General features: G+C 38.1%; 1 protein-coding gene across 5 annotated transcripts in view; it reads right to left on the bottom strand.

The window, feature by feature from the left end:
• The window catches only part of foxp1a (forkhead box P1a), a 43,692-nt gene that overhangs the window by 7,958 nt on the left and 13,065 nt on the right, over positions 1-22,669 (bottom strand). For 2 of the 5 annotated variants that reach the window (XM_084099897.1, XM_084099898.1), the window contains 6 exons: positions 18,005-18,156; positions 13,075-13,173; positions 6,993-7,130; positions 4,877-4,966; positions 4,479-4,605; positions 3,584-3,746 (listed from right to left, as the gene is read on the bottom strand). In XM_084099897.1, the coding sequence (XP_083956023.1) occupies positions 3,584-3,746; positions 4,479-4,605; positions 4,877-4,966; positions 6,993-7,130; positions 13,075-13,173; positions 18,005-18,142 (755 nt within the window). In that variant the 5' untranslated portion in view covers positions 18,143-18,156. The remainder of the gene's footprint in view (positions 1-3,583; positions 3,747-4,478; positions 4,606-4,876; positions 4,967-6,992; positions 7,131-13,074; positions 13,174-18,004; positions 18,157-22,669) is intronic. The other 3 variants (XM_084099899.1, XM_084099900.1, XM_084099901.1) reach the window with 3 other exon arrangements.

Genomic DNA, 22,669 nt, shown 5'->3' with positions numbered 1-22,669 from the left:
TTCTGACTGTGCTCAGAGATGCTTCTAGGAGTTGTGGTATGAAAAAAAAAAAGCTGAAGGAAACTGCTAGAGAGAGAGATTGAAACTGATACTGCAAATTCATGCTCTCCGACAAGCGTCTTTCTCATGCGACGACAGGCTCGGTTTCAGTCTCAATCAATTAACGATATTGTGATGCATTTCGTTGCGATGACACATGTATCAAGATCATTCTGAATATGATTTCAAATATTTTTCTTCAGAATTCGCCCACTCCCAAACTCCCATCATAATAATAAAGCACCATTACGGTGATGTGACAAAAAGGCTGCATTAATTTGATCAAAAATACAGTAAAAACTGTAATATTGTGAAATATTACCATTTAAAATAGGTGTTTTCAATTTGAATATATTTAAAAATGTAATTTATTCCTGTGATCAAAGCTGAATTTTCAGCATCATTACGCCAGTCTTCAGTGTCACATGATTCTTCAGAAATTATTCTAATTTTGATGATCTAGAAACATTTCTCATAATTAGCTGCTTAATATTTTTGTAGAAACCATGATACATCAAGATTCTTTGAGTAGAGAGTTCAGAATAGAAACCTTTTGTAACATTATAAATGTCTTTACTGTCACTTTTGATCAATTTCATGCATCAATTTATAAAAAATTATAATAAAAAAAAGAGGAAAAAAAATATTGTGGTACAGTAAAATGAATGTTTTGAAGTAATGAGAATAATCGATAAGAAAAAGCAGAATTTAACAATATGGGTAGAAAATGTGCTTAATTTCTAATGAAAATAATCTTTAATGGCCCTATAGATATGCTGTATTTTCTATATGGACATTTTTTTTTAAAATCCAAAATCGTATATTGGGTTGAAATGTCACAGACAGGATTTTGTCAGATGTTTTCATAAAGCTCTATTCTTCAATTCAGCTCCAGCTGAGAAAGTAGCGGGACATGTTTGGGACTTTGTATCAAACAGTGGACTGTTTGAGAAAACGATTTATTTTTGAACTTTTGAAATGTCAAGAATGCTTTATTTGTTTGGGATCAAGAGAGGTTGTGTCCTTTGACCGTGACCCTCTCCTTTACACGCCTAAGAGAGCCCTGTGTGTCTCTGCCAGCAGATTCCTTCCCTAACACCAAAAAAAAAACGAGAGAGGTCTAATGCAGGCATCTTTTCTCATTCAGTGCTTGAACACAACCCCAACTAGGAAGATGACTCACACATGACAAATTAAAACAGACTTTGTTATTTCCATCCTTATAACACTGAACAATCAAATAAGCCAGCAAGCAGACACAATAAAACAAACGCGCGCAATGAACTGTTTGTTCTTGCAGATGGAGATCCCAGCCCAATGTCAAACACTCGCCTCACAGGAAAAAGCACTCGGGAGAGAAAGCTACAGTAGTATACGGACCAAGATGGAGTGGGACAGATTTTAAAGGATTGATTACATTTGATCCCTCAGTCCATCAGCGTGAGAGTGTTTGCATGTCACTCAGTAAGCCAGAAGGAGAGATGGATAGACAATGCCCGCATGTCGTGGTCTTCTGGAAGGGGTGAAGGGTTTGTTCTCTGGTGCCAGTGGCTGCACTTAAGGTTTTAGTTGCAGGCGTCTCTCTGGCGGGCAGGAGTTTACATGACACATGAAACTGACCATACAGTCCTTGAGCTCTCACCCTCCACCAATATCATGCAAACAATCACAGGCGGGCCATAAGAGGGCTCTGCTGACATATCAGACCACATCAATGCAACACTAGGACACGATGGCACCTACTGTAATCCGAGCGTTTATTGTTAACGGGGTAGTGTGGTGTAGTGGTTAAGACTCGGGGTTGGGGAACCAGAAGGCTGCTGGTTCTTAACCCCAATTGCTTGGGTAATGGGTTCACACAGATGCATAAACAAGTTCAAACCAGTCAACAAAAAGCAATACATTCTATAAGCAAAGTTCACATAGTCACAGTCACAGGTTTTGGATTGACAACAGTCAAGTGCTTTCGGCAAACGAGCTCCTGGAACATATAGACAAACAGGTTTAGACCTCTGAAAACAAAGACGGAGGTGTTTTCGTGAGTGTATATGAAGAAAGGCCTGCAGGGCACACGTTGACGCAGACTGACAACTGACAACAGACAGCCACGAAAACTAATGCCTCTTAAAACACCTGACAACTGTTTTCAACACTTTACTTCTAATACAACATATTGGGCAACCTCACAACTCCACTGGTTTGACTGGTCATCAAATTACTAATGTTACATTTCACACACTCACTGTCAGGGCTGTCACGATAAATAGTTTTGCTGGACAAAATAATATCCAAAACAATTGCAATAAACGATATTACTGTCATTTTAAGATCTTTTTTTTTTTGTCACTAACATAACGTGACATAGCGTATAATAGCATAGCATAACATAACATATACTTAAAAGTTTTTAGAGTTTTCTCTTAGGCCTCGTTTACACTGTCAGTGAAATGTGACCCAATTCCGATTTTTTGCTCATATGTGACAGAGATCGGATGTGTTCTATGACAGTGTAAACAGGAAAAAAACGCATTCATTCGGATATTTTGAGATCGGTTTCAGGCTTCGTTCATATGTGGAAATAAATCAGATAAGTGCCAGTGCGACTTTCATGTAAACAGGCAGATCGGATTTTCTGAGGCATTAGATCAAAAAAAGTAAAAACAGTAAAATGATTAAATATAATAATTTAAAGAACGGCTTTCTATTTTAATATATTATAATATGCTATTTCTGTGATCAAAAAAGAATTTTCAGCATCATTACTCCAGTCTTCAGTATCACATGATGCTTCAGAAATCATTCTAATATGATGATTTGATGCTCAAGAAACATTTCTTTAAAACTACTGTTTATCAATGTTGGAAACAGTGGCGCTGCGTAATATTTTTGCGGAAACCATGATAATTTTTTTAAAAAATAATTTTTAAATTTCTTTTATGATTATAAAATGCATAAGAACAGCATTTATTGGAAATAGTAATCTTTTGTAGCATTATAAATGTCATTTTTGCTGAATATATCCTCACTGAATTAAAGCATTAATTTTAGTATAAAATCTCACCGACATATTGATGATCATGTGACATAAAAAATATATAAAAGTATATTTTTCTTTGTTTCTGATTGGTTATAGCAGCGTTTTGGCTGTACCTTGAGGTAATTATAATGAGAAAACTATTACAACAGAATGTCATAAATTGGAAGAACGCATCAACAACTGAAGTCACACACTCTGACTAGAACAGTCAAGTTCACTTGTGCATTTGTGTCCTTTTGTGCAGATGTAAGTTGTAATATGTTTGTATTGTGTACATGTCTGATTAATCTCGTATAGGATGAGCTTGGTGAGTTAGTAAACCTGCAGTGCTACCACAGTGCTTCAGTTTACCGTTGTTCATTTACTCTTCTGAGCTCAGAAATTGGAGAGAGAGCGAGAGCGTCAAGAGCAAATATTAACACATGATGATGAAATAAATGGCACATGCTTGTATGCAAAAAAATCATGGCTCAAGAAAAAGAAAAAAACGACTGAATGATGAAATACCTGTCTCTCCGGCTGGGTCGGTGCACATGGTGTCCGTTGGTGCTGGAGTGGTGGTTGAGGATCTGAGTTTTGGGAGAAGGGGATTTGTCTCCTCTACTCTTCTCCTCCTGTCGTGCATCTGCCGCCTCTTTCCAAAGCTGCTGAAGCTCAGCAGGATTTAGGCCTGTGAGTAAGACACTGCCTTTATTAGATCACTAGACAACTAATAAGACCTCTATATCTACGATTCTCTGTCTATTCCAATCCATCCAAGCACCAATCATTAACCTCTGACAGCCATGGGATTACTGGACTGCAAATAATCTCTCATTAAACCCATTTGTTTCATTTCATATAAATTACATTTCAGCAAGAGAACATCTTAAACCATCAAACAACCTGTTTTAATGTTGTTTAATTATACACAAGCCATTTAAAAATGAAACACTTAATGTGCTGCCTATCTTGACCACGATATTCCTTAAAAAGAGATTATAATTTCAGGTTTCTCTCCTGGTTGAATAAAGGTTCAATAAAATAAAACATTAATAAACAAATATGTTATGTATGAAACAAAAATCAAGGATCCCTTTCACAAAGCTATTCTGAGAAAACAATAACCCTGAAAAGGGTCGATAAGATTTAAAAAAAAAAGGGTTTTTTTTTTTAAACAGCTCACAAAGGCTGCCTTTAAATATATACATCATTTTCAGGATTATTTTATGAATAGAAAGTTCTTTGACAGGACATGAGTGATAAAAATGTTGGTGATGCAACAAAGTTGAGTGGAATGAAAGTAATGATCTGAACGGGAATGCCTACTAACAACAACAGTACAGCAACTTGGTGACCCCCTGAACCTGGTAAACATTCTCATAACACTGTTTCATGTCATGTGGCAGTGAGGTGTTGTTACCCTGAGGCAGTGCACTGGCAAGAGCTGACGGGACAGACAACAGGCCTTGTCTCTGCAGGTTGAGCAGGTGCTGCTGTTGAACGGAGAGTAACTGTTGCTGTATAGCCATCTGCTGGACCATCATCTGCTGTTAGAGGGGTACAAAGACAGACACTTGACACTCACAGAACAGTCACTGCTGGGGTCTTCATCCACTCATAGTATCACCGCACAGCCGGCACTTTCACTCAAGTGATAAAGCTGCCGACACCACAGCCGGTGTCCCCACTCGCTCACAGTACAGTCGCATAAAGCCGTCAAAAGACAGAAATGTGGCTAGTGAAAAGTAGGCTGTGTGACAGTAATCTGGGCAGCAAATGGCTCTGATGGTCCTCGGTCTTAAATTGTGATGTTTTTACCTCTTTACTGGGTTTCCCAGCATGTTGTTGCTGCAGGAGCTGCAGGTGGAGTTCCTCTTGCTGTTTCTTATAGAACTCCTGAAGCTGTTGCTGAGACAGAGGGAGGACACACAACATTAACACCAGAAAACAAGTCACACATCAATCCAAGGTAGTTTAGTCACTAGTAAAAGAGTGAGGCTGCATTTGAAATCGCATACTCTCTTGAGTAGGCACTTATTTTGAATAAGTAATTACTTCACGACTTGTGTGTACTGTGTAGTATGAATATAATCTGGATGTACTGCATTCGCTATGTTGTCATTATCATGTGACACACTTGCATCGCTTCACTGCCATTCCTAAATATTCTCCCATGGCCTCATGGGATAGTAAAGCGTCCATCGTATGCACACTTCAGGATCTCGCTGGAAGAAGTAGGTCATCCGGGTACTTTCTGTCTACTCTTTTATGAGTACAGTGAATTCGGACATACTTCTGTCACATATTGTATTTCGCCTACTATATAATAGGGAAGTATGCGACTTCGGATGCAGTCTGAGTATTGACCATGTCAAGTAATAATCTACAATTTGGATATTTTGAGATGATCACATTGGCTCATGAATGTGCTTGGCTGATGAACAGAAGTGGTAGTCAGTTTAGCTTTGCTTTGTCAATGTTGGTTTATGTTTGCATTAGCTTTGTCAATGTATTATGTACATTATCCGTTTTCAAATACATAAGCAGATTGAGTAAATGTTTAGTAAAAGCAGTGTTTGATAACTTCCACAGTTTTGTGTACATCTCACTGGCAGTGTATTGGCCACACTTCTCTTTACGTATCAGTATGTGGCACAGCAAAACCCATTTTGTTTGGCCACTGTTTCACAAACGCTTTAGTGTAAAAATGCAATAACACAGTGGCTCTCAACCAGGGGGCCAGGGCCAACTATTACCCCTTTTCCTCCAACACGGTTCCGGTGCGGGTTTCCTGGTCTTTGTCCGTTCTCGAACCGTTCCGTGCATTTCCACTGCAGAAAAGAGGGTTCCAGGCCAGAAAGAACGGTTCAACTCCGGCCCTAAAAACTTGCTGTTCTTATAACTTGCTAAAAACTTGCTAAATATATAAAACTATATGCGTGAGAGAGATCAATGCGTGCGAGAGAGCGAATGAATCAATGGTTTCAGTTTCAGTTTATCTCCAAAAAGGACAGATGAGAGAACCTGCAGATTATACGAGCTGCTGGTTCACTAGAAAGTTTTTTTTTTTTTAAGACTGGTTACATTATAGGCAGGTAAACAACACATAGTAGCGTTACATCAGCGTTCGTTCCTCAAGTCTGTGGAAACACACGGCCGGTTCGCGACAGGCTCCAGTTCGCCCGGCCCAAGAACAGGCTCTGGCTCCAGAACATGAACCATTCTGATGGAAGAGGGGTATAGGAGGCCCAAGCAAACTTCCAAGGGGGCTGACTATAAAGTATTTCAATTTATTATTAATATAATAATTATCATAATCATTTGTACTATTATAGTAAAACAATGTCTAATTTAAACTATAATGTAAAAAACAAAAAAAATCAACTGAAATCATACAGCCTTTTTCACCCTCAAATACTGTTTTTAATTGAAAAACATACAGTTCTTAAAACTTCTGGAATCACAGAGTAAATTTAATAAAATAGATACATTAGCTGAATAGATCAAAGGTCCCAGTTTATGTAAAAAATTAAATAATAAAAAACACAATTCTTCGGTTACAAGGGGTGGGGGGGCATTTGAGTAAAAAAGGTTGAGAACCAATTTAGTAAGTAAAAAAAATAAAAAATAAAAATAAAAAAATTAAGAAAAACTGATGTGTGTGTGTGTGGTCTAGATATTCCCTATGTTGTCAAGACCAATGTCCCCACAAGATCCAAGACAAAATTCAGTCTCCATGAGGGAAACGGCTTATAAATCATACTAAACAATTGTTGTTTTGAAAATGTAAAACATCAGAAAGTTTTCTGTGATGGTTAGGTTTAGGGGTAGGGGATAAAATGTAAAGTTTGTACAGTATAAAAATCACTATGTCTATGGAGTCTCTTCATATAACATAAAAACCCAATGCGTGTGTGTGTGTGTGTGTGTGTACCTGCTGTAACATGAGGCCCTGTTGCTGCTGCAGTAACAGTTGGAGCTGCTGAGGGCTCAGGATCTGCTGCTGGAGAATCTGCTGCATCTGCTGAGGAGTGATGGCCTGAGGAGTTATCATCCCCACTGACACAGACACCTACAGACACACCACATTATTGATCAAACACTAGGTTGTATTAGGACTATCACAAAACCATAAATGTAGTAGTCAATACCAATACCAGTGAAATTTCATGATTCTCAAGACAATACCACAACGAAAAGTAATACGCTGCTTGGCATTTAATATAATTAAAGGAGCATTGCGTAGGTTTTTACTTAAAAAAATCTTTAAGATAGAGTTTTCATTTGTACATGTATGAGCCAACCATGATGTAATAAAAAGAATGGCACCTTGACTGTCCACCACGGTTGCCTCTAGCAGTCTGTAGGCTCAATTGTGTGTGGAGGAGTCGGGCCCGAATCGGCGCGAAAATTCACAAAATGTGACGTCATGCGCGTTCTCGTCTACTTGGGCTTACATCCGTACGGCACGGCAGCCATTATTAGTAAGCAGCGGCAATCGGTATTGTTTTCAAATGGTGTTTTCTTACCTCAAACATTATGCTGGTGAATCTCAATAAGCCGTTAGTGGTTGCTGCGGCAACCCTGGTTGATGTGGTCGTGCTCGTATGAGCGTGTGCGCACCGAGAACGAGCATGAGACTGGCTGCAGTTCCTCTAACGGCCACTGGTGTCAGTAACTGTTAGAAATTGCAGAACCTACGCAATGCTCCTTTAACAACATATGCTGTATATCAAATAAAGCTTCAAGCTTTTCTTATTAAACAGTCTGTAATTAAAAAAGATCCAATAAACAATTCACAAATATATAAAGTAAATAGTACCTGCAGATCTAACAGTATCAAATATTCAAATAAACATTAATAAATTAAAAACAAAAATCAAAAAGTAATCAAATGTGGAAAAAAACTACTTAAAATTATTGCCATAGTCTTAATTATTAGTTATATATTATTACTAATTCAGTGCTGTAAGAATTTGACAAAGAGGCTATGATTAAAATGAGATGTGCTTTTTCTTCCCGTTAGGATTAATGTTGAGTTAATACTTGTTTTTAAATAACTTAAAGATAATACAATTATCCAGCCAAGTGCAGTGAACGGTTGTCTATTTTTCTTCAAGATTGCCAGTAATTAATATGAACATCATCACAGAACCAATATTTATTTTGACGAACACCCAACACCCACGTTACACTCATTTATATTCTCTTAAAACATAAACGACTGCGTTTTTTTACTAATACCAAGGCATTTTAACGTTCATCTGAAAATAATCAGATAGCTTGTGGTGGGTATTGAATTTGGATTCTGTAGAAAGACTATTTAGGTATCTAAATCACGCATGCAAAAGCCTATGCTTGCTTTTCTGTTAAAGTTAACAGCGGTTTGTGAATGTAGATGCTTTAATAATTTTTTTTTATTATTATGAACAGTTTATGCTGGGATGTGTAGGCTGTGGCTAGGTGACAAGTAACTTGAAACTATTTAATGGAACTTTCATGGATTTACTGGGAAAAAAAATCAATACTTCTACCTGGGGGCTTTTGCGGGCGGAAACGGGACAAAACATGAATGTTGTGGGTGGGAGTGGGAGAAGGTAACATTTTTGCGGGAGCGCCGGTCTCTACTTCTAGCAACAGACTGATTGTTTGACAGACAATATGATGAGCTTTAGGATGACAAGAAGACATTTATTATCCTGGTTGAGATTGATTTTATCACGCTGCATACCTTGTGATGTAAAAAAGTAAATCACGAACTCCAAGAACAAAGGACTTTCCACAAACCCAATTTCAATTCTCTTCCCCAAGGATAGTAAACACTTTTAAAACAAGTGAACCGCTAAAAAGAGATACCAGAGTAAGACTCTGCCAGACCTTTCTGTATATTTTATTGTTTAGACATTCAGGGAATAGTTTCCAAGTCCTCTGGGCCTCGACGGTCAACATCAACAAGACCACGTAAACAAATACACAAGCAATTTTGAAAATAACAAGGCTTACAGTCCTCAATAAAATGCAAGGACAAACCCCTGTGCCTACAATTGGAAAAAACATCTCTCACAAACATTCATATCAGTTATCTCAGTTTAATTTGCCCATAAACTGAGGCAAACAACCAGTCAAGATTAAAAAGACAAATACATTATTCATTTGTTGACAGCAGCTCAAACACTGACATTAAAAATGCTACCAACGAAAACAGAAAAACAAAAATACCCACAACAGAGGCGAGCGTTTTCAATGTAAATGCACTGGATTCACAATGAGTTAGTCCATGCATCACTTGGCCTCTAGCAATTACCACATCTCAAGCCAAAACACACACACACACACACACACACACACACACACACACACACTCTCTCACTCTCTCTCTCTGCTTTTAAGATGTTTACAATAAACATAAACAGAATAATTAAAGTCACATTTACGGATTCGTATAAATAATACATACTGGGGTACACAGCAACTGTAAAAACAAAACTCAAGATTGCATTTTAATTAAGTCTGTGAAACACAAACAAACACAAATTTCCAGTAAAGAAGTCTGTGTTCAGTTTCATATAAACATACTTCTGGACTGAGATACTGCAACTATGGGAGAACAATAACAGCTGACTGTTATACTAACAAGTCTTTCTCATACAGTGTGTGTGTGTGTGTGTGTGTGTGTGTGTGTGTGTGTGTGTGTGTGTGTGTGTGTGTGTGTGTGTGTGTGTGTGTGTTTAAGATCATGGCCCAAAATCCTGACAATTGAAGAAACAGTTAATCCAAAAATGTAAGAATTAGACATTATACTCCTATGACTTTCTCATCGATGGAACACAAAAAGAGATAGTATTTAGCAGAATGTTCACCCTGCTCTTTTCCAACTTGCTTCACGTGTGATCAAAAGCCCTTTGTGTCTGATAACAATATATTACATTGATGACAGACCTAGCTTAACATCTTCACACGCCGCAGCGAATGGCAATTGTAAGGAATTTAATGATTCTGGTTCCTTGACTCCATTAATGATTATTATTAGGGCTGGGTTAAAAATACTGGTGTCCTTAACTACTATGTGCTTACATAAAAAAAATAAGTACAGTGTAGTTATTGTGTTGATGTTGCATTACAAAACACTAGTGCTGCTATTGAGGTGGAATACAGGTAAGTTTAAGGACAGGTTTCGTGGTATGGTTAGGTTTAAGGGTGGGTAAAGGGGTAAAGGAAGGGTCAACTGTGTCATTATAGATGTATTTACAGAAATTAATTACAGCTGTAATTACATGCAGGTATTTTTAATATAATAAAATATAAGTACATTGTAAAAACAGGTATGGACACAATACGTGCATTGTATCAAATAATTATTTTAGGCTAAATGTTAGTACATAGTACACATTCTCATTTTGAAGAACAGATAACGATCTTGAATCCCAAGAATCGATCTTTCAGTCTATGCTGTTTTCAGTTAATGATTGAACACAACTTTGTAGCGCCTCCCATCCAATAAAATCACAATAAGCTTTGTTGCTTCTGATATGAAGCACTCTGACAGCTTTCAAATTTAGTCAATTTTAATCAAGCAGTAAATACCATTTTAGTGCTGTTTAATGTGGCATGACAGATCGCTTTTGCCAAATTATGAGCTCATTTGATATTTCAGCACATTGAATGCAATACTTTTAAGAGGTGTTTATAGACTTTAACACAGCACAAGGGTGGCATAAAAATACACAAATATTGATCTAAAAATTATTCTAATTAAAAAAACTAAATATTTTGTAATATATTTGAAGTATATAGCTATTTATTTAAAAAATGTTTTAGAATGTATCTTTAATACATGTTTAATAAATGTTGTCATAAGAGTAATCAGTCTGATTTAGTCTCATGAAAAACAACACAGTAGGCCCTATCAGCTCTTGGTCCGGACATGACTGAAATGAATGACTTGCGGTTCAGTGAGCGAGTCAGATTAATTCAGTAACTGCTACAACTGATTCATGAGTGCTTTCCTAGTTGACTGTTGTTGCATGCAACTAACACATGTTTATTTGTGTAGTTTATTTTTACTGTGATATTTCATATTGCAAGCTCACAAGTCAGCTGAACTATGATTTGTTCTGCCATGGAGTATTGTTTTATAGTGTTCTCGCTTCATCAACAGAAGAATACACATTTAAGAACCACAAATGGAGCCAGTGCTTGGTTCCCAATCCTATATGCTGTTTTTGTATACATGACCACACACTGCAGGCAAAGATTTTCCTTGAAAAATGACTTATTTTGTAAACTACACCGATTCTGTTCCTTTGAACAATTGAACCAGAAATACTGTAACTTAAGTAACTTAAAGTAAACAAAAAAATGCTTTTGCTTGTGAAAGAGCTTCGAGGCCTTCGAGTCTCAACACAGAAATACTTTAAAGCCTAAGAAGAATGTAAGCATGCCAGCATATTAATGTAAATATTCTCTCTCGGGGGCACAGTAAGCACTAATGAGTGTTGTCTCCATGGCAACAGACAAGTCCAAACATTGTTTTGTTGTTGTTATTGTTCTTGCCAGTGTGTCAGAGAACCAACTCCCCATGAGTGAATACATGTCAACAAGCGATCGCTTCTGAAAACACAAGCCATAAATCAACAGGCTTCAGCAGCCCAAAAACAAATAGAGCCTGTTGTTATTCCCCTCCAATACCTTGAACAATTTTGGTGTGGTTCCCCACCCAAAGTAAAAATAACATTCTTTCCTGCACTGTGCATCTGGGTAAATATAAATTGCAAAGGCAAGGGGAAAAAAAACAAGAGGGGAAAAAGGCACAGTTCTGTGAACATAGCCTTTAAAAGACAAAGAGAAGTAATTCAGGGAACAAAATGACAGCCTAAAGATAGTGAGTCACAAAAAAAAGGTCCCAGTGAACATTCAAAGCTTTCAGCCTCATGTCAGATCAGATATTATGGACCCTAGTGGTCATTCACTTAGTTCCCATTCTCTCTTTAAATCTAAAAATAAATAAATAAAAGTTCAGGAACAATTCTGAAACAATGCTATTCTACAATGTCAGCAATTAAATGATACAAAAAAAATTAATCAACAAATTAATACAGCAAACTGCTTTTTGAAATCATGATCTGTAAATTTAAATGTGAGCATACAGAAAATGACAGAGAATTGCAGTAATTTAGAGATTTTAAAAGCAAATTGGTTGGGGAAACTGCAATAAAAGTTTTATATAAATGCACAGTGGTAATAAACAGCTTGAAAAACACCCACAAAACTCAAACAGACTAAAAGAAACAGACATCAAATACCAGAACACACTAAAGCAAACATTATATCTCTTTCCCTCTCCGACTAAACTAGCAAAGCTCGCCTCAATACTCACAGACCTTGATAACTCCATTGGCGGTAAGAACAGAGAGCTGCGCAGAATGCTTGAAGACTAGTCAGAGTGCCAGTTTCCTCCCTACTGTTCTTTCAACTACCCAGCCTCGCTGACCAACCCACCTCCCCCTTCAATAACACTCTCACTAGGATCTCAAATCTAACGCAACCATCCAGTCATGTGGTTCGGGCTGGTAACCCCACCCCTTACACTTGCCATAGTGGCACGTTGACTTGAACTATTGACTATCTGAACCCTAGTTCCACCTCTTGCATTCACATGAGACTCATGTAATAAGCATTACATTCATGATGAATAAATAAAGGCAGCTGTGAACTGGGTGGCATATAGCGTGTTTGTTTGTGGCTAAACTCTACAGCTGTCTAATTCTCCTCAGTAGTACAGCCTTATCTGTTAACTGACAAGACAGAAAATACTCGTTTTACAATAGGCTACAAAGACAATAAAGAGGACGTGTAATCTTCCATCATAAAAATATGTAATAATAAAACACCCTTCATTGCACCATCTGTTTATGATCTGTTGAAGGCAGCATAAACAAGTCGGTTTGTGTAATAGTGTAAACAGCAAGGTTCTCTGGAGGTGTGTGTGCTGCGGGTGGAGGAGGGCACGGCTCTACCTGTGTGTCGGTCTCCTTTTCCGTGCTCTTGGGGGACTTTTCACCACTCGCTCGCTGCTGCTGCTGCTGCTGCTGCTGTTGTTGAGCAACTTGTAGTGCCTGAAAAAAACAATAACAAGTTTCTGATTGGTTTCTGAGCAGCTCTGCTCTCCCAGGATCACTCACATTGTTTTCAAGAAGCACGGATGCAAAGGCAACATATTTCGTAGTTAAGGTTTTTTTTAATGAAAGTGAATTACCCGTCAAACTATTAAAAAGCTTGTTCATCCAAAAAATAAAAATTCTATCATCATTTACTCACCATCTTGTGGAGCACAAAATATATGCAACTGTTCAAAAGTTATTAATGCTTTTATTCAGCAAGGATGCATTAAACTATATATGCATGTGGTATATGCATTAACCAAAACTGTATGGAAAGTCATACATGTTTGGAATGACGTGACGGTCGGTGAGCAAATTATGAGAGAATTTTCATTTTTAGGTAAACTATACCTTTAAGGAGAGCTCCACTGGAAATATCCAAGCGATAAAATGATGCTTTATTATTGCACGTGGACCACAGCCATAAAATCTTGACAAGCCCTCACAGAAAAAAATAATGTGATGATTGCACAATATTTTTATTTTATAATAACCTGTGAACATCTGCTTATTACAGTCACACACTGCGCGCATTGCACAAAGTGCAGAGGGTTCAACCTTTGACTATTAACAGCCGCAGCAGTCCCTTGGTGATTGGATCCTATCATACATTCCTCTGAAGACTATCACATGGTAACATTTGTAAAAACATTAGCATAATTCTTTGCATGAGACGATCTAAACCAGCTCTTTTATTTAAACCAGAACATTATACGCCTTCTGAAATGGAAAAAACAGTTGTCAGGAAACGGTAACAAAGTAAATACATCAGCTGTGCCAAAGCAATGAGAGGTCTCCAAAAGTTGATGAAAGGATGTCTCTCTCACTCTCTGTTGCTTTTGTCTTATTTTCCATTGTGAGGCCCTCTAGATAGAAATCAAGGAAAGAGAAATGCAAATAATGAACGCGAACAATGTCCACAGCGGTGGGACCGTCCTCTCGGATCTGACCTCTTACACCTCTGTAGGGTCAAACATCTGGCCCTGTGGAACTCCCCTTTACAAAAAGAAGGGTGGAGAGATGAGCAAACGGATATGGGAGACTTCAATAGAGTGTGAAAAGAAAAGGGAAAGCAGACAGATCATGACACAGTAATCCTTGGGAGATGAAAACAACATGGGAAAGCATTTACAGGAGCTTTTTAGAGCCTTCTCTCATTGTTTAAACACAGGACGGTGCCCTGAACCCACAGCTGTCTGGCCTATACTCCAGAGGTGACATCATACATCTGGAATCTGAACATGGGGCATTGAAGAGATGTGTGGGTGCTCTCAGCATGAATCTGCTGCACTTAGTCACTGTTGTCACAATTTCATCATGTGCACATCCACTTTGCGCACACACATATGTAGAGATAAAAGCATGCACGATTTTTAATGACAATGACTATTTTTGAAAGACAGAACTGAAAGCACTGAGCCTCCGATTCACATAAGGCACGTCAATGATTTAAATGATTTAACACGGGTGTGTCTCAAAATTGCTCAATTTTTCTAACAAGCAACAAAGCTATTGTGTAACAAATGTTGACATACCTATAAAAACTTCATTGCTTTGAGAAAGCATTTCCTGGAACGTTTTCAACATGTCAGTCTCATGTAGGGCTTGGTATCGGCACAGATTTCACAATTCGTTTCCGGCTCAATTACAATTTTGATTCAATATCGATTCATTTGTGCCTTATGGCAATGCATAAAGGTGGATTGTGACTTTATTTCCATAGTTTAAAAGGAGCAAGTTTTTGTTATCAAATACTCGATATCTAATACTTGATATCTAAATGTTTGACTTAATTTTACCATACTGGAATCAAAACTGGGAATCGATAAGAATCAGAATCAATAAGCAGAATCGAAATCGCTAAAATTCAAACGATACTCCTAACCCGCATTTAAAGGGGTGGTATAATGCCCTTTTCACAAGATGTAAAATAAGTCTTTGATGAAGCAAAAACGCACCCTTTTGTGTCTGTTCTGTTAAATGCAAATGAGCTGCTGCTCCCGGCACAGAGGGCGGAGCTTCAACAGCTTGCACTCACACAGACATTCACTGAAAATTTCAAAAACTTTTAGACTTATGTTCAAACCGGATTCAGACAATGATGGAGAGACTCAAGAAGAGGTGACAACATGTAGAAGCAACAGGACGTTTCTGAATGGTTAGTTGATGAATGTATGTAGCTTATGTGTAGTTATCTTCTAGTCATTGATTAGCATATTCTGTCTTGATAAGCTATAAATCATTTTTCGGGGGCGGGGTTTATGTAAATTTTAGGGTTAATGATGTCACTAACCCGGGAGGAAGCTTGTGTAGTCCCAACCAGCCGTTTGTTGCAGTCCTTAAAAAGCGATTTATTTAAAAGCAAATATCTCCCTTTGCTTTGAACTTTGAGCGTTGTAACTTTGCAGATATTGTTTATGCTCAAACAGCAACATTACACACTAACTAAAGTTAAAAAAGTGAAATCATAATCAACCACCCGTTTAAAATTCCATAAGGGATTTTCCTGTCAGATGAAGTACCAACTATGTCATGTTATCAAAATATAGCCTGAACACACATGAAGTTACTTTTGATATTCTCTGATATCATCCATTGAACTATGTAATCAAAAACATTACACTTTAAACCATTTTTAATCACTCTATTTATTTGATGTGCTCCATGTATGCATGTTGATCAATGTTTATATGTGAATAAAAGCCTAAATGAAATCTGTTCATATAAAGTGATTGTGTCTCTACAGAAGACTTGAGCTGCAGCCGAAATCCAATACTTCCCTACTATATAGCATGCGAAAAACAGTACGCTAAAAGAGTAGTATGTCCGAATACAAAGTATTCTGAAAAACAGCAGGTGAAAAGTCCACGGATGCCCTACTACTATTCCGAACAGCGCATTTGATGGACACTCCATGAGACTACAGGAGAATGGCATTGAAGCGACACAACTGTCAACAAATTTCATTCACGCTACCCATATTCATACTATATAAAAAAATAATTCAAATGTAGTAGCTATGCGATTTCAGACGCAGTTGAATTATTCTGCTCGATTTACAGTATATAGATTTTTTTGTTTTTACTTTTTTGAGGCTTGAACATTTTGATGGATGGACTTTCAATGGATGAACAAAAAAGACAATATTAAAATGATCTTGTGTGTTCTTAAGATGAACGAAAGTCTTATGAGTTTGGAATGACATGAGGTTGAGTAATGGCATGAGGTTGAGTAAATGACACAATTGTGCTTTTTGAGCGAACTAGGCTATCCCTTTAAAATACTAGGTAAATAAAACAAAAATACAGAAAAGGAGATGACAGCATGTCTCCTCTTCAAAAACTGTTTAGGTGGTTTAGTGGTATGAATCACATGCTAAAAGTGGAAGGTCACGTGTCCATGTCCCACAGTATTATTGCAATATTATTTAACATATTAGGTTAATTATTAAATTAAAGGAACACTTTACCTCTGGAAAGATGAATGTGTATTTAAAATAGGTCATTTATGTAGAAGAAATGTGAAATTATTTTTGAATTTGAAGCTTTCTAGACTGAGAAAAGCCAGAAAATTTATTTTTGGCTTATGTGGATGAAAAACAACAGCTCCCAGAATGCACTTGCTTCGCTGCCCTAGGAGGCCACTCCTAAGCCACGCCTACCGGTAAGAGAGGGCAGTTGACAACAACAAAGCTAAGCTACTAGCGAGTCTCCGTGATGAGTTTGCCCTGGATTTCGAGATCGCCCAAAATGTCCGGGATTCGGCTTTTGCGTTCTACAGTCGCCATTCATCATGTTTACTGTGGCGAGCAGGACGAGGCTGACGGCCGCGGGAGAACGGCGCGAGGCCGGTGGTGTCATTACTGAGACGCGCTGGTCTCGTATCTCTCACGGAGGAGCGGGAATTTTATTAGCAATGTTAAAACGCACATCAACCGATCACTTGTTTAGCGTTCGTGTAAACACTACATTCAGATTCACCAATCGGAATGAATTCAGCTAGATTGAAACAAAAGGTGTGCATGTAAACAATGAATGGCGACCGCAGAAAGCAAAAGCCGAATCCCGGACATTTTGGACGATCTCGACGGCTGGACATGTCCGGGAAAAAGAGGATGGCATTGGAAATCAAACGCACTGGCACTGATCTGTGATAGGTCTGTTAGCGCATTAGCTCCAACCCCCTATGGGCGGGTTTGAAAGGGTGGGAACTAGTGCTTGTAGTCTCAACAGAAATACACCCCTCTTACACTTCCTCCGACAATGACGCAAAATGACGATCTTTGCGTCATTGTGGGAGGAAGTGTTAAGAGGTAAATACAGATTTCTCCCGTCTCAGGGGAGAAATTGCATTCAATAGTATGACTGGGTTTCTAACAATGCAAAGCTTAATGCAAATGGGTGGAGTGTTCCTTTAAGTATCAATTGGTTACACTGACTTGATGAACCTGTACTATACAGCGCTATTCACAATAAACTTCAGTTGAGGAGCACACAGGGAATTGAAAAGATACCAGAGTTAACATGACCTGCAAGGACAATTCATCTCAAGTATGAACAGTCACAACGCTTAGAATGAGTGCAAAAAAAAAACGGCACCAGAAGCGTTACTAGAAGCACAGTCTGCATTGCAGACTGGAAAAGATCTACAGGACGAGAGGAGCACTACAAAATAAGGGATTCATATTAAACTGTATAAATAATCCGAAAATGTGTACCTAGCTCTAGTTCCAAGTCACAAAAGAAACTTGTAGCTAATGTATTTTCAGTTAGCTTTAGGTCCTTACCTGTGTTTGAAGCGTCTGGGCTGTGGATGATGGGGATGAAGACGTTTCTCTGGTTACCCTCTTCTCGCTCTCTGAGCTCTGACCTTCCTGCCCAATTGGACTGCTATTGGTTGTTTGATCGGTCTTGGACTCCTGCATGTCGATACGACAACCTTAAATACAGGAGGAGAAAAATAAGATAAGCTGCCAGCAAAACAAATTTCTTCTGACATATGCTTTGGAAAGACTTTTCCTTTCTTTTATTTCCTTCTCCCCCACACAAGCCTACAGACTAGATCATGACAAAACATGCACTTTGCCAGCAGAGCTGACATCGAAACACAAACATTTGTGTTTGTACTGTACACAAATATGATAATGCATTATAAACAAAGAGTTCTGAGAATGAAGCATTTGATGCCTACAGACATGTTAACGCAAATAACTGATGATTGCTCACTAAGGCGAATCTTATATTGTGCTGCTGGGACTGAATTAAGCTTTTACTAGAAGAAATAACCATGCGCATTTAAAGATAAAAAGTTTGCATTGTAGCAAGATCAGAAAGACATCATAGGACTATATGAGCAGAATGGAAAACTTTTCTTATATGCACCTTGTCTTTGATAAGGGGCCTTTTGAAGGACTGAAATCAGAAAAAATATCCGTTTTGACCTTGACGATCAATATCCTGCATCTTTCTCCTTAAAGTCGACAAACATCTGTGTGAAACAGCCTGATCTCATCAGTGTGTTTACAAAAAACTGACACGAACAAAGACAACATTCTTCTCAGCCTGATACAATCAGCAAAGAGAAAGGCTCGATTTCTGACAGTACTTCACTTTCAGTATCATATGCAGATGTTAGTTTAGTAACTTGGGCTGTGTTAATTATTGTGATCAATTATGATAACGCAATTAATTGTGCCACATGACTAGGGTTGGGAATAGAAAATCGATTCAAACTTGTTCTAAAATTAAAATTTCGATTCCTGTGTGCGTATTTTAATGTGATTTTTCTGATGGCCGAGAGAGCTCAATGCGCTGCAACTGAAGAAAACATGCAAATAGAAAAACACCCACAAATTAAGAAAACATCTTCATCAGTTTCATCACTTGTGTGCTCCAAATACTCACAACACGCTGCAAGAGTTCACAACACAACCAAATACAGAAACACGCTGCAAATAGCACTGACCGCAACGGAAATGCTTCCAGGGGATCCCAAAAAGTGACGAACTCGGCTGGGACGTGCTTATTGCTCGTGATCATCCCTATGCCCTGCTCCCTTCAAAGGGAAGAGCCCTTGAAGTGGGACTTTGGAGTGAGCAGGGCACTTGTGTACATTATGTAGCCGTTTGGAACGCACTTGACGAAGGGAGCAACGAAAGACAATGTAATTTCCTAATTATTTTCACCTGGGATGTTCCCATGACAGCTCTTTTTTTTCTCATTTGTATTCTGATGACGTATACAAAGTTATGTCATAAACATGTCATCTCTATATGTTTTGAAAAAAAAAAAGTAGCCTTTGAGCTATAAGCACGTCCCAGCCGGGTTCATCACTTATTGGGGTCCCCTGGAAACATTTCTGTTCAGTGCTATTTGCAGCGCGTTGAGCTCTCTCGGCCACTGTAGATTTTAAACCATTCAAGCACAAGACGACACTAAAGAGAACTCAATTCTGCACTCGCACACTGTTTTCTGGGTGTTTGGTGTTTTAAGCCCCCAACGGCGCCTTCCAGGCAGCGAGGGGATGGGTGGGTTTAAGGTTGAGGGTAGGGTTAGCTGCCTCTAAGGAGCCATTGGGGGCTTAAAACACCATCGAGCCTGTTTTCTGTGCTGGGCACATCCACAGCACATGCACAAATACTGAAGTTCTCTTTCACGTCTTCTTGCGCTTGAAAGAACAAATACACAGAAAAAAATTGTGTCAAAATATCCTCGCAAACACAATAAGTTATGTCTTAATTGAAACAGTTCACGTTCAAAAAGGTATGCGTAACAATATATTGGAATTCGTGCATTGGGTCTTACAGCAGGCTAATAAACCTGACTGTCTTTAATAATGTTGTTTTCTTTCTTTTTTTTTCAATCATATCCCAATATATATATGATAAAACTAATAATATTGAATATAAATCATATAAAATATATATTGACAATATAACATTTTCTGAAGTCACTATTTACCTTTGAATAATCTCTTTTTTTTGTCTTTGAGGGAAAATATTGACATTGAGATTAATTGCGATTAATCAACCAGCATATTGTACGTTATTTGAATAAAAAATGTATCAATTCAAAGCACTATTGATGAAAAGCAAAAAGTTAAAAGTATTACTTTTTCAGCAAACACAACTGCAAGGGACAGGTTCTTATGAATATTGGTATAACCTGTCTGCCTTCCTTCCACGAAGCTTAAAAATAACCATTTAAGACAATGCAACTGCGTGGGCTACGTACTGTTGAAAAACTGGTGCTAAAGGTTCTCTTTTTATCCAATCCTCATGATGGCGAGAAACCAGCCCAGTCCACTTGTTTAAAGGTGAACTAGTCATACGAAAGCTGAAGTTATAAGAACACAGATCATAACTTCATAAAAACGAATTTCTTTCAACCCCAAGCGCTTCATATAGCTCTGCTTTGGCAGGTTGCACATTTTCTCTGGTTCGTACATAGTTAAACGCTCTCCCACACAAGCAGGGGCCGATATTTGTTAAATAACTGATTGCCACCATGACTACAGTAAACACTGGGGCCCTGGGTTTGGTGTTTATTAACAAACACATCTTCCTTCTGGAGCAATTTAACATTAACCAGGTGGTACGATCTGCAGATCTGGCAGGTGCCATAATACACAGGGAGGGCCTTATGTAAACAGTTGGGAAGGGCGGGGGAACGGCTCAAAAAGCAACACAGCTAGAGTAAACAGCGAAGAAAATCTCTAGACAAACAAGCAACCCCTCTCCTGACATGAATGTGAACCAGAACAGAGCTCGTGGGATTTGAGTGCTTGTTATTTAGTGCCGCTAACACAGCCGCTGCCTGTTTCGGCTGGCAGACACTGTGTTGCACTTTCACTGGCGAAGGACGCGTTTCAGATTGGTGTGAGGTTGTGTATGGTGTTGAGGTCCATAAAATAATTAGCACTGAAGTTATGGACTAAACATGTCCATAATACATGGAATATGGAGCAATACTCTTTTTCCCAGTGTAAAAAAGAGGTGATCCAAAGTATTAAAGCTTAAATAAATGTTCCCCAAGAGGTGGAGTCACTACAGCAAAATCACAATGTGCTTTGTGTGAACTACTTTGTCACTCATTTAAATTAGGATTATCTAACAAAACATCCTAATTGACTCAACGGTTGATGCATTGTGCATTGTAAACTAAAACACAACACTTTTTTTAGGCAAGATCCAAAGTGTCTGCAACCCCTTTAACCTTTGAATATATCCCTAACTTTTAGTGCCTTATTCATTTTCTAAAACTGTCACTACATTACATTGTAATTCCAAATAAAAATTCTGTCAAAATTTGCCCCAGTTTCTAAATGCATGTTATTGATTTTACTGTGAATAATTCATAATTGCATACATTTTTTTTTCCATCCAATCAACAACCGAAAGACATAACCAAGTCCCACCTAATTTTTTTTAAATTTCAATATTCCATTTTACTTGGATCACAATATAGAACAAAAGATCAGTTGTTACTTCTGTTTCTTGGCGACAAAGCATTTCATTAAGCAATTTGTTACACTGAATTGACCAATCAGCATCCAGGACCGGAATTACTAGGGGTGTAACGTGACAGAAGTCGCGGTTCTGTACGTACCTAGGTTTTGGGGTCACGGTTTGATACGAGTTCGGTACAGCATTAATAGCAACAAATCCCCAATGCTAGTTTTTTTTTCCCATTTATTTTTGAACAGACAGTAGTGCAAATTACAGCTTGTTCCACCTAGCGGCATTAGTCCCCCCTGAGGTAGTTGATACAGTACAGGCTCTTTTAGAGTATCAAGCACTAAGCAGTAAAGAGAGTGTGCTCTTGCATAGATCATATTTTGTTGTAGGGCTGATAAAAAACAAAAAGGTATTTGGTCACTATCAGCTACAAAACTGAAAAGCATCTTGTGTCATAAAAGTACAAAATAAATAGAATAATGAAAAATAAAAGTTTTCTTTGCGCGTGCGAGTTCATTAACATTTGGTGCACAAAGTTCAATAAGAAATCACGGAAAGATGAGAGAGTAGGAGAAAAACTGCCATCTACATCTGAGTCTACTTCACCTTTCCACGAGGAGACAGAGAGTGAAGCAGGACACGCATATTTCATCACTGCACTTCCATCACACAAATCGGCACAATGCCAAATGATTTTGTCTCATCATATCAGTGGAAACAACTTAAAATACTCTGTCATTTATGGTCATACAGAAAAGAGTAACACATCATTCGAAACTGTAAAGTGTCTGTTTTTATTTGTGTATACTCAATAAAAACAAAACATTGTGCTTTTGAAAAATAAAGAAAACAAACAAGATGCCGCTTTCTGTCGTCTCGGTTTCCTTTCCGTGAAGTTAGTGGAGTGCGTCACAAAAATGAATCGAAACTCAAGAGTATAGTAGGGGTGGGAATCACAGGGTACCTCACGATACGATAATATCACAATTCAGCGTT

The sequence above is a fragment of the Abramis brama genome, assembly GCF_963993115.1.
Source record: "Abramis brama genome assembly, chromosome: 22".
NCBI lineage: Eukaryota > Metazoa > Chordata > Actinopteri > Cypriniformes > Leuciscidae > Abramis > Abramis brama.
This window is presented reverse-complemented; position numbering and strand designations above follow the sequence as displayed.